Raw genomic sequence first — 12220 nt, 5'->3', positions numbered from 1 at the left:
ATAGTAAAACCTTGTTAACACTCTAGAGGCCACATTTATTTTCCGATCTTCGTGAAACTTGGTCAGAAGATTTGTCTCAATAATATCTTGTTATCTCAGGTGAGCGACTTTGGGCCTTTCAGGCCCTCTTGTTAAATAGCAGATCGATGTTTTTGCCTTATTGACCACATAATTTCCGTCCAACTGAATCGCTAAGGACATTCAACTATTGCTTTAAACAAATACAAAAATTGATGCATTAAAAAACATTGGCTTTTTGCAGATGTAATAGATAATTTTATATCCCTCAAAAAGTAATGGAGCCAATGCTGAGGGGGTGGACGTTTAGAACAAACAATGGCGCCATTGCACATTATAAGTTATTATGAAGTGACATATTTTATGTAAAGTTTTTTTTTATTCAAAGGTTTCTATGTATTATTTAAAAGAGTAGGAGTCCAAGATTAACAACCCATGGTGGTGCTGAAAATGGGCAGGGTGGAGAAACTGGAACCTGTGTGTTTGCACCTTATAATGTTCAGTCAAATATTTGCAGAGAAATATAAATTAATACATATGATGTCATCTGCTTATGCAATCATCGCTTACTGCCATAGTGGGAAAAAACTGATGTTAAGTTTCTTCTCTGTTGTTACAGAATTATTTAATTTTATTTACCGGTAATTGTATCATTTGTTTTCTATTGTTTATAATTTTGCAATTTTAACGTATGTTTATGTTATTTATGTATTGTTATAAAAATACAAATATAAAAAAATATTTCCTCAAAACTTGGCACTTAAACAAAAAAAACACCAAACCTTAAAAACTACTTGTGGTCAAATAAAATGTTTGAGTTGTAATTCACTGGTATTCTTTGCTCTTTCACTGCATATCATGAGATGAATTTTAATCTTGTAAAGGCGACTATAATATCTTCCTGGTAGTGAATATTTGAATTGAAATTCTTTCCATGTAAGACATCAGTGTAATCACTTGCCTTCATTTATGTGCCTGCACACTTCAGATATCTGTATAATACTTGATAAGAGGTATCTGTTTTAAAAATGACTACTTTGAATTGTACAATATTTATACCTGTCAGCTAACAATCAATTATTGTAAGATAACCGTTTCAAAGTAAGTTGAGACTTCACATCAGTGAAATAAAATTCCGGCCTCATATTTAGAACATTTAATGTTACATGTATACAAATAAATTTGTTTTAAAATAAGTCTCCAGAAAACAATGCCCTCAATTAAATAAACATTTAATATCTCATAAAGACTTAAAATCAAATATTTTGTACGATATTACAAAAAAATTAAGTTAAAACATCAATGTTCTTTGAAGCAATAGACAGAATTTCAAGGCTAGATGTGGTCTGATATTGTGTGTCCCAATATTTTCCATGTGAATTTTTGGCCGCAATTCAGAACATTTACAGGCGGCAAAAAATTCAGAACATTTACAGGCGAACACGAGATTTGCTTGGGGCAGCTTCAGAAGCACGATGTAGTTCTCATGAATATTCTTCTGACACTGCCCTAAGCACTTTCGCTTTTAATTGTTCGGATATCGTGGCGGCCAATTAACATGGAATATATATTGTCGTACAAAAATAAAAGAATTGTTTTGTATCTTTTGAAACCTAATGTTACCAAACCATATTTATTTATTTTATAAATTTTGGGGGAGCATAAAAAATAATATTTTAATCATACCAGTACTATATAGTAATAATATTTATGTATTTTCATGTCCCCCACTATAGTAGTGCCCAAATCGCTTATTTTATAAATACTTTTGCAATATTGAAGATAGCAACTTGATATTTGGCATGCATGTGTAACTTATGGAGCTGCACATTTTGAGTGGTAAATGGTCATGGTCAAGGTCATTCTTCAAGGTCAGAGGTCAAATATATGTGGCCCAAATCGCTTATTTTATGAATACTTTTGCAATATTGAAGATCGCAACTTGATATTTGGCATGCATGTGTATCTCATGGAGCTGCACATTTTGAGTGGTGAAAGGTCAAGGTCATCCTTCTAGGTCAAATATATGGGTCAAAATTGCTCATGTAATGTAACTTCTGCAATATTTAAGCTAACAATTTCATATTTGAGATGCATGTGTTTCTCAAGGAGCTGCACATTTTGAGTGGTGAAAGGTCAAGGTCATCCTTCAAGGTCAAACGTCATATAGGGGGACATTGTGTTTCACAAACACATCTTGTTATAAAGGTCACAATAAGGTTCACTATAAGTGAGCAATATGTGTACAAATTATGCACATATTAATGCAGACTCACATTTGGAATATTATGCAAAACAACAAAAAAGATAACTTTTGTTAAAAAAATAACATAAATTCTCAAAATCAACAAATATTTCCCAATATATTTTGTAAAATAAGGTTAACCCATAACAAATGCGTGTTCTTTATCCATGTTACAATAGCCAAAATTTCAACGCTAAATATGGTTTGGTAACAAGGTTTCAAAAGATACAAAGCACTTCTTATTATAGTCGCCGCTTCGTCTGTCCGTGCGTGTGTGCGTCCGTCCGTCAGTGCACAATTTTTGTCCGGGCTATTTCTCAGCAACTAATGACCGGAATTCAATGAAACTTTAATGGGAAGCTTCACTACCAAGAGGAGATGTGCATATTATCAGCTGGTTCTGGTCGGATGATTTTTCACAGAGTTATGGCCCTTTTCTATAAAAAAATTCTTGTCCCCCCAACTACTGTGCCCTCAAGATGTTTCCTTTGATCTGAATATATAGTGCAATATTGTGACAAAAAAAACTTTGGGGAGCATCACCTGTCTCCGACGGTTTCTTGTTTTGTACTGGAATCAGATTAAAAACATACAAAATTCCATTAACTTATGTTATGTTGTCATTGAAATAAAACAGTTGCACAAACAAAACAGAGTATGAATATGCATGTAGGACTCAATTCAAGCCTGCAATTTATGTGAATTAGCATTGCTCTGGGAAAATGGTGCTTAAAGCAATGGTGCATTGTCATAGATTATTCTGTGCAGTCAGCATATGCTGAGCAGGGATGACACTTACAGCTTTTATGTTTTTTTTGTTAAACCCTTTCCCACTCTGAAGCAAAGTCAAAATGGCTATGGGCAAACAGCATAAAACCAGAACAGCCTGTGAGTTACGAGTAACTCGCAGTCTGTTGAGGTTTTATTCTGTTTGCTGCTCATCAGTATCTAAGGGTTATAAATGATGCCTTTAAAACTTGAATCTAGCAAGAAAGGTCTTTAATTAAATTTAATTTTCGAAGGGACTACCAATACGTAAAAATACGTATCTAAGAGGTAAAGGGTTAAGTAAGTTTCTAAGCAAAAATCCAGTTATAAGGCCAAAGTGTGCAAATCAGAAATACTTTTTTGATACATTGTACCCATAATTTTCAGAATTCCAAATGTTATACTTTTTTAAAGACATTTACAATACAAGAAAATATTTTCTAATGCTGTGTAACACATGTTCGCATGTTTTAAATAAGCATTTCATATACATGACAAGTGTTTTATCAACCAACTAATCATCATAATTACATTGTGTAGAGTCAAACGCTTCACTAATATTTAATTTTTGCACAAGCAAAAAGGCCCAAAATGTAAACCAGCTGCTTGTTCAGAGCTCAAATATATTTAACCAGGTTTTCCGAAGGAAAAAACTGGTTATTAGATTGGCGAATGCGGGCGGGCTGGCTGGCTAGCTGGCTGGCGGGCGGGCGGAACAAGCTTGTCCGGGCCATAACTTTGTCGTTTATTGTGAGATTTTAAAATCATTTGGCACATTTGTTAACCATCATTAGACGGTGTGTCGCGCGAAAAAATTACGTCAATATCTCCAAGGTCAAGGTCACACTTTGAGTTCAAAGGTAAAAAATAGCCATAATGAGCTTGTCTGGGCTATAACTATGTCATTCATTATGAGATTTTAAAATCATTTGACACATTTGTTCACCATCATGGGACGGTGTGTCGCACGAAAGAATCACGTCAATATCTCCAATGTCAAGGTCGCCACGACTAAAAATAGATTTATTTTAAAACAAACTTACAAAGGGGGTTAATTTTGTTTGTTCATTTCACATTAAGTTCAGTTTGAGTTGTCTCCCTTTATCAGATTTTTTTTCACAATGAAAACCTGGTTTTGGGACAATTTTGCCCTTGTTTCTTTGTTAGTTTCAGGCAATTTATTATAAAAACCAACTTTTTTACCTATTCTCACGATTTAATGAAATAATTGATATGTTCAGATTATTTTTGTTGACAGTGTGAGCAAAAAACGAAGCGGAACACAGAACTGGTGATGGTGAAACTTCTCAAGATCTTTTATCCTTCTTACTTCCCTTGCACCTTTGATTTGTTTACAAACTTTACATTGTTTAAGTTTATTTTAAAAAAAAGCAATTAGATGATTGCTGCTGTAACATGGATATGGTGTAAACCTACTATAAAGTCCAGATACAAATAAATAACATGTTTCAATTTATCCTTGTTTAGTTGTACCAACCCCAGACTCTTGATCAAATTTATATCTGAACCTGCTAACTCAATGCTATACCTTAGATTTAGAAGGAAACTTAATCTTAAAGTTGCCTTAGGCACTTTTGTTGCTAACTCTAAGTTATTGTAAGCTGCATAGTTCACCTTACCTTTAGGAACATTCCATTGGGCTCTTAGTTACCTCTTAGCCCAGCTTTGGTACCTTTTAGCCAAGATTAAGAAGGTTAATTGTAATTTATGGAAAATATTTAATGATTTCTCCATAATGTGTCACTTTAAATCATTTTCTATTTTCTCGAAGTTAGACTTAATGAGAGGTTTAACCCATTTATGCCTAGCATCGTGAAAAAAGGCCTTGGCAAACAGCGTAGACCCAGATGAGACGCCGCATGATGCATCGTCTCATCAGGGTCTGTGCTGTTTGCTTAAAGGAATTTCTTTAAGAAATATTTTAAATATAGAAATAAATATACTAGACATCCCTATTAAATTTTGGAAATAAACTGATCCATATTAGAAGGATGGGAGAGTCCACTAGGCATAAATGGGTTAAGGAGTGGTTTAAAGGAGACAGTTTTAGTTAGAGCGTGAGGCTTCATCTGTAAGGGGCAAGGATAGCATATTAGTTACATTCTATAAGTTTGAATTAGTAGGCCTAAAATTGTTGGACATTGTAAATGGACAAGGAACTGCTGTAGCTCTCATAGAAATAAGAAGCAGATGAAAAGTTTTTTAACTTAAATCTGTTAACCCAGTGATTTTTTTCCAAGCCCAATTTAGTTAACAATGCAGCTACTTTCCCCTGCTTAAAATTGTATATGCATTCCACCCTCTATTACTGTTAAAAACCCCTTTCTTAATTGAAAAAACACACAAAAGAATATAAGAATGTGATCATTTTTTCCAAGAAAAAACTTCACTTTTGCAATAAAACTCTGAGTATCTCAATTAATGAAAAAAAACAACAACATAGTTTTGTATACGTATTTGTGCAATATAAATATTATCTTTGGCGCAATGAATGCATGTATGTTATGTTTTGTGATTGAATGATTTGTGGTGAAATATAATCAAGGATTTCTTGCAGCATGCAACACTTTGTCCCAAATTATGTTAGACATAAACCAAATCTGAAGATGTTGGAGTTCCAGTTGTGTTCCGATGTGTCTTATGTTTACATATTTATAACACTCATATATTTCTTGCTTATCTAATACTCTGTCTTTGAATGATTGTGTTTCCATGTACGCACTTGTTCCCATTAAATAAGAAACGTGATATTACATATTCCCCATTAGGATTCCTGGAAAATGTGAAATTGTTCAGTAACTCACCATAAACACCCTTCAATATATTTACATACTCTATGGCATATCCAAGTTTTCAAGACTTAATAATAGACCTTCTATTCTCATTTGAATACCTCAACAGTATTTTATCTCCTATAATTGTTCTTGATTGAAATTGTTACATTATTGTGACACTTCAAATGACTGTTTAATACATCATTCCAGTCATAATTATGGATTACAGCATACATCATCTAAATGTAATATAGCAGAATCCTGTTTTTCAGAATATCAGACTGAATACCATTGTTACAGCATGTCTCCTCCCTTTCCCCATCTGTGCATATTCACGGCTTATTTATAAATGCATTGTTTACAATTTATCTGTATAAAAAAAAATATTTTTTTGAATTATAAGTTTGTTTTTTATGTTATTTTCTTATACTCGCTTTATTATCGTACTGGTTCATCAGCTGAATTAGTCTGGCAAAAATATTAAGTTTGAACCGCAAATTAATTTAGAGATGGAATTGCAGTGGCTTCAATTTGAAATAGTAACATGTTTTTGTTATCATAGTTGATTATATAATTAGCTGATTGTTAGGCACTAATACTTAGTCAATGTCCACTTAAGTTAAGGAATAAGTGTTGTCAGCTTCATTTCATCAGAAAACGTTAAATTTGCTTCTTCCTTTTTGTGACCATCTTTCCTGAGTTTGACCAAGGTGATGGGTTTCTTTGCATGTTAAAAAATCAATGCACAATTATATGAGTCGTGTACTTAGAAAACTGGGCATAATGCATGTGCGTAAAGTGTCGTCCCAGATTAGCCTGTGCAGTCTGCACAGGCTAATCAGGGACGACACTCTCCGCTTTTATGGCATTTTTCGTTTAAATGAAGTCTCTTCTAGCAAAAATTTAATTTAGGCGGAAAGTGTCGTCCCTGATTAGCCTGTGCTGACTGCACAGGCTAATCTGGGACGACACTTTACGCATATGCATTATGCCCAGTTTTCTCAGAACTCGACTCATATTACAACATGTATTATCTGCTGCTTCATGGTAACTTGATATGCACAATTACAACACCAAAACATGAGGCAACACTTACTTATTGTCGCCTACCGGTTTAATCGGAGGGGACTTATGGTTTGCGCTCTGTGTATCTGTCAGTCAGTCCATGAGTCTGTCACACTTTTCTGGATCCTGCGATCACTTTAAAAGTTCTTAATATTTTTAGCTCACCTGAGCACAACGTGCTCATGGTGAGCTTTTTTGATCGCCTTTTGTCCGTTGTCTGTCGTGCATTGTCCGTTGTGCTACGTCAACATTTGCGTTGTTCACTCTCCAGAGGCCACATTTGTCCAATCTTCATGAAATTTGGTCAGAAGATTGGTTTCAATGATGTCTTGGATGAGTTCGAAAATGGTTACGTTTGCTTGAAAAACATGGCTGCCAAGGGGGGGCATTTGTCCATATATGGCTATAGTAAAATCTTGTTAACACTCTAGAGGCCACATTTATTTCTGATCTTCATGAAACTTGGTCAGAAGATTCATCCCAATAATATCTTGGACGAGTTTGAAAATGATGCCGGTTGGTTGAAAAACATGGCCACCAGGGGGATGGGCATTTTTCCTTATATGGCTATAGTAAAACCTTGTTAACACTCTAGAGGCCACATTTATTTTCCGATCTTCATGAAACTTGCTCAGAAGATTTGTCCCACTGATGTCTTTGATGAGTTCAAAAATGGTAACCTTTGCTTGAAAAACATGGCTGCCAAGAGACGGGGGCATTTTTCCTTAAATGGCTATATATGGCTATAGTAAAGTCTTGTTAACACTCTAGAGGCCACATTTATTGTCCAATCTTAATGAAACTTGGTAAGAAGATTCATCCCAATAATATCTTGGACGAGTTCGAAAATGATGCTGGTTGGTTGAAAAACATGGCCGCCAGGCAGCGGGCATTTTTCCTTATATGGCTATAGTAAAACCTTGTTAACACTCTAGAGGTCACATTTAATTCCAATCTATCTTGATGAAATATGGTCAGAAGATTTGTCTTAATGATATCTTGGATGAGTTCAAAAATGGTTACGTTTGCTTGAATAACATGGCCGCCAAGGGGCGGGGCACTTTTCCTTATATGGCTATATAAGGCTATAGTAAAATCTTGTTAACACTCTAGAGGCCACATTTATAGTCCAATCTTCATGAAACTCAGTCAGAAGATTCATCCCAATAATATCTTGGAGGAGTTCAAAAATGATCCCGGTTGGTTGAAAAACATGGCCACCACAGGGGCGGGGCTATTTTCCTTATATGGCTATAGTTAATCCTTGTTAACACTCTTGAGGTCACATTTATTTTCCGATCATCATGAAACTTGGCCAGAATATTTGTCCCAATGATATCTTGGATGAGTTTGAAAATGGTTTTGTTTGCTTTAAAAACATGGCCATCAGGGGCAGGGCATTTTTCCTTATATAGTAAAACCTTGTTAACACTCTAGAGGCCACATTTATTGTCCAATCTTCATGAAATTTAGTCAGAAGATTGGTCTCTATGATATCTTGGATGAGTTCGAAAATAATTATGTTTGCTTGAAAATCATGACTGCCAGGGGGCGGGGCATTTTTCCTTATATGGCTATAGTAAAACCTTGTTAACACTCAAGGGGCCACATCCATTTTCCGATCTTCGTGAAACTTGGTCAGAAGATTTGTCCCAATAATATCTTGTTATCTCAGGTGAGCAACTTTGGGCCTTTCAGGCCCTCTTGATTGATGAAACTTGAAACATGGATCTGTAGATCTGCTGTGGAATCATATGGAATTCTATGGAAATCTTTAGATGGAATTCCGTGGAGTATTGGCACTAACTTTCCATCCAATTCCATGCAATCAATGGAAAAGTGAAAAAAACACAGAAGGGGGGCTTGATATGGGATGGAATTTCATAAAATGCCGTGGAATTCCATAGAATTCCGTGGCATTCCATATAATGCCGTGGAATTCCATAGAATGCCGTGGAATTCCATAGAATGCCGTGGAATTCCATAGAACGACGTGGAATTCCATGGAACGCCGTGGAATTCCATGGAACGCCGTGGAATTACATGGAACGCCGTGGAATTCCATGGAATGCCGTGGAATTCCATAGAATGCCGTGGAATTCCTTGAAAAGCTATGGAATTTAATAAAAACCTGGAATAAAATAGAAAAAAAAATATTATAGATCAAAGGCATTTTGTTGATTTTGAAAAACAAATGTGAATGTAACTAAAGGTTTCATCATAGAAGTTAAACAAGAACAAGATCTGGCATCAATCATTAACCACACACATGCAGTCACAGTACATATTCAAAAATGAGTGGTTTTACATTTTCATAAAGTACCAACTCTCTTAACCACAGGCATGCATGCACACATTTAAAAACACATCCATAAACATGCATGCATATACAGGTGAGAAAAGAAAAACTTATAAAAGGCAAAATATAAAACATAGAAGTAGAATTTTACATTTCTCTTATGACAAGTATACTTCCTTTCTCACATCACGCACAATTGTTCTAGAGTTTTTTCTCATAAATTTTAACGTTCAACAACTGTTCCTTCTTAATTCTAGAACACTTTCAGTATGATAACAGAAGTTCAGTTCTAGTTGATGTGTTCCAGTACAATTCTAGAAAAGTTCCGAAGGTTAACGTCAAATATTTAAGTCTGAAACCAACTTTCTAGAAAACAAATTCCCATGCAGACAGCCAGTATTCAAGTACTGAGCATCAAGTTAATAATAATACATAACAAATTAACAACTGTTGTAAATTTGTTATTTATTATACTATGCTCAGTACTGTTGAACACGGACTTAATTATATTATCCAAGTTTCAAATTCCTAAATTAAAAAAAACAACAAATAAATTAAGACAAAAAACAAACACAAAATACAATTCACAAAATAAATAACTGGTCTTTTTTATACAAGAAGTGACCAAAATAAAACATGTCACCAGCCACAGACTGCCAGGCTTAACACAAGTTAAACACAAAAGGCTAGTTTTTAAAAATGTTTGTCCAAGTCTTCCACTGCCATTTTCCTTTTTTCTTCTAAGAATATTGAACACCAGTCACTGCCTTCGGGTCCTTTTTGGTATGAGGTACATTGTATACTGCTCACATGTGCTCTACAGAATAAAAAATCATAAAAATGTCTAAAGCAAAGAGTTATTTACATTCAAACTATAACAAGATATTGCAAAGCAATATGGTCCCCTACCTGTTAAACTTCACTATTTTAAGTTTGTTAAATATATTTGTTGCCATAGCAACCAGAATTCTTGCATTATTAACAACATGAAATGACGTGCAAAATGTCCTTATTGTCATCTGTTCATGTTTCAAGTTTCATGAAAAAATACTTAGAACTTTTAAAGTTATCCCAGGATCCAGAAAAGTGTAACTGACTTAGACCAATATATTGAATTCCAAAAAGACAAAATACTTTCAGGTGGTTAACATTAAATAACTTATCTAGCCCAGGGCATGACAATATTTACCATGAATTTGTGGCCCTGTAAGTCCTCTAGGTAAATGCGCTTAAAGAGCCGCTTTGCTGTTGGATTATTTCCCTGCCAAACTCTGCAGTATCTTCCATCAACTGGTCAATGGTAATTAAAGCACATAATGAAAATGTATAGGGAACGTAATTCATGAATTGTTTTAAATATTAAGTTGTTAAATGGTCTTTAGAAAGAGAACTAAAAACGAAGTGAATACATCGCAAAGCACTAAGCATAACTTAATTTGTTGGTATGATTAGTACAAATTTATTATTTCTATAATAAGAATGATGTGTAATTCTATTGGTATGAAAATGCACACTCAGATACCTAAAAACCAATTCCATTGGTTTATTTTTTTATTTACAAGCAAATACGTTGAATTGATATCCCCCGCCAACATGCTTCTGGACACATAAGTATTATATTTGACACTCAAACAAGCATTTTTTAAAGATACAAAGGGCCATAACCCCGTTTTAAACAGATGGTGTACAATTCCATTTGGCGTGCATCATCCTCTTATCCATATATATACTCGAACCAGGTTTCAATGAAATCCGCCAAAGCACTTCCAGGATATGGCCTTGGACACACAAAAAGCATTTTTTCAATATACAAAGGGCCATAACTCTGTTATTAACTAATGGTGTACAATGCCATTTGGCATGCATCATCCTCTTATCCATATACATACTCATACCAAGTTTCAGTGAAATCTGCCAAAGCACTTCCAAGATATGGCTACAGACAGATGGAAAGACGGACAGACGGAAGGACGAACAGACAACGCCAAAACAATATCCCTCCGCCTATGGCGGGGGATAATAATAAACATTAACACCATTCATGAGCATTGAGTGCTCAACATGCACAGTAAAAAACTTCCTTAGCCTGCAGTTCCATAACCTTGCATGATAAAATTCCGATACTACATTCAACGTTATTAATTTCTCCACATAGGTCTTATTACTTCCTTTTTCAACCTGCAAACTCCACTAAGTGAAAATTTGGGTGACAGCTGCTTTTGAACTAATATTTGCCATACTAAAACCTCAAATATCACATAAAAAGGTCTACAATAATGTCATAAGAAGCTTAAATTTAAAGGAATATTTAGAAATAATAAAAATCACAAACCTTCAGTTGTTGTTCTATTCCTAGACAGACTGCTTAAACACTGTATGCATCACTCTTTAGCAATATTTCATGTCACTTTCCAAATATATAAATACATAAGTATTTTAAGAAAGTGTTTTTAATGGAAAAACTAATGAACTCTTCTGTTTGTTAAATGTCTTTAACTTTATTTTAACAAGTTAAACCAGTACATTGTCCACCATGTTTCATGTTTCAATCTAACAGGTAAACTTTCTGTATTTGAATTCAGCCAATTAGAAAAGGCTGTTATATCTTATAACCAATAGATTTGCAGCAAACATACCCAACATCTGATGTACAACACATGCTTGGCTTATCAGATAGATTGTTATTTGACAACCTGGACTGGCTGAGTATGATATTGAGAAAAAACAGTGTGTATACCACTTGGACAGGGTTAAGGAATTTAAACTTGTAGAAATTGCTTTGAAAGTTACAACTACTCCTACTTTTGCAGAACTACTACTTTAATTACTACAGCATCAACAACACCACCACCACCAACAACAACAATAACAGCAGCAACAGCAGCAACAACAACAGCAGCAACAGCAACAACTGCTACTACAGCAACAACTGCTACTACTGCTACTTCTATCGCTACTACTATTGCTACAGAAACTGTTAATGCTACTACTTCTACTACTACTACTACCACCACAACCTCTACTGATATA

At 34.7% G+C, this 12220-nt stretch overlaps 2 protein-coding genes across 4 annotated transcripts in view; one reads left to right on the top strand and one right to left on the bottom strand.

The window, feature by feature from the left end:
- The window catches only part of LOC127835293 (sulfotransferase 1A1-like), a 368467-nt gene that overhangs the window by 229839 nt on the left and 126408 nt on the right, over nt 1-12220 (bottom strand). The window lies entirely within an intron of this gene.
- The window catches only part of LOC127835242 (SH2B adapter protein 1-like), a 53094-nt gene that overhangs the window by 20262 nt on the left and 20612 nt on the right, over nt 1-12220 (top strand). The window contains exon 3 of one of the 3 annotated variants that reach the window (XM_052361585.1): nt 4290-4322. The exons of 1 other annotated variant lie outside the window; for it this stretch is intronic. In XM_052361585.1, the coding sequence (XP_052217545.1) occupies nt 4290-4322 (33 nt within the window). Of the gene's footprint in view, nt 1-4289; nt 4329-12220 lie in introns of all 3 variants that reach the window. One more of the 3 variants, XM_052361578.1, reaches the window with a different exon arrangement.

Source organism: Dreissena polymorpha, chromosome 1 (assembly GCF_020536995.1).
Source record: "Dreissena polymorpha isolate Duluth1 chromosome 1, UMN_Dpol_1.0, whole genome shotgun sequence".
Lineage (NCBI taxonomy): Eukaryota > Metazoa > Mollusca > Bivalvia > Myida > Dreissenidae > Dreissena > Dreissena polymorpha.
The sequence above is the reverse complement of the archived record's forward strand: the minus strand, read 5'-3'. Positions and strand labels throughout refer to the sequence as shown.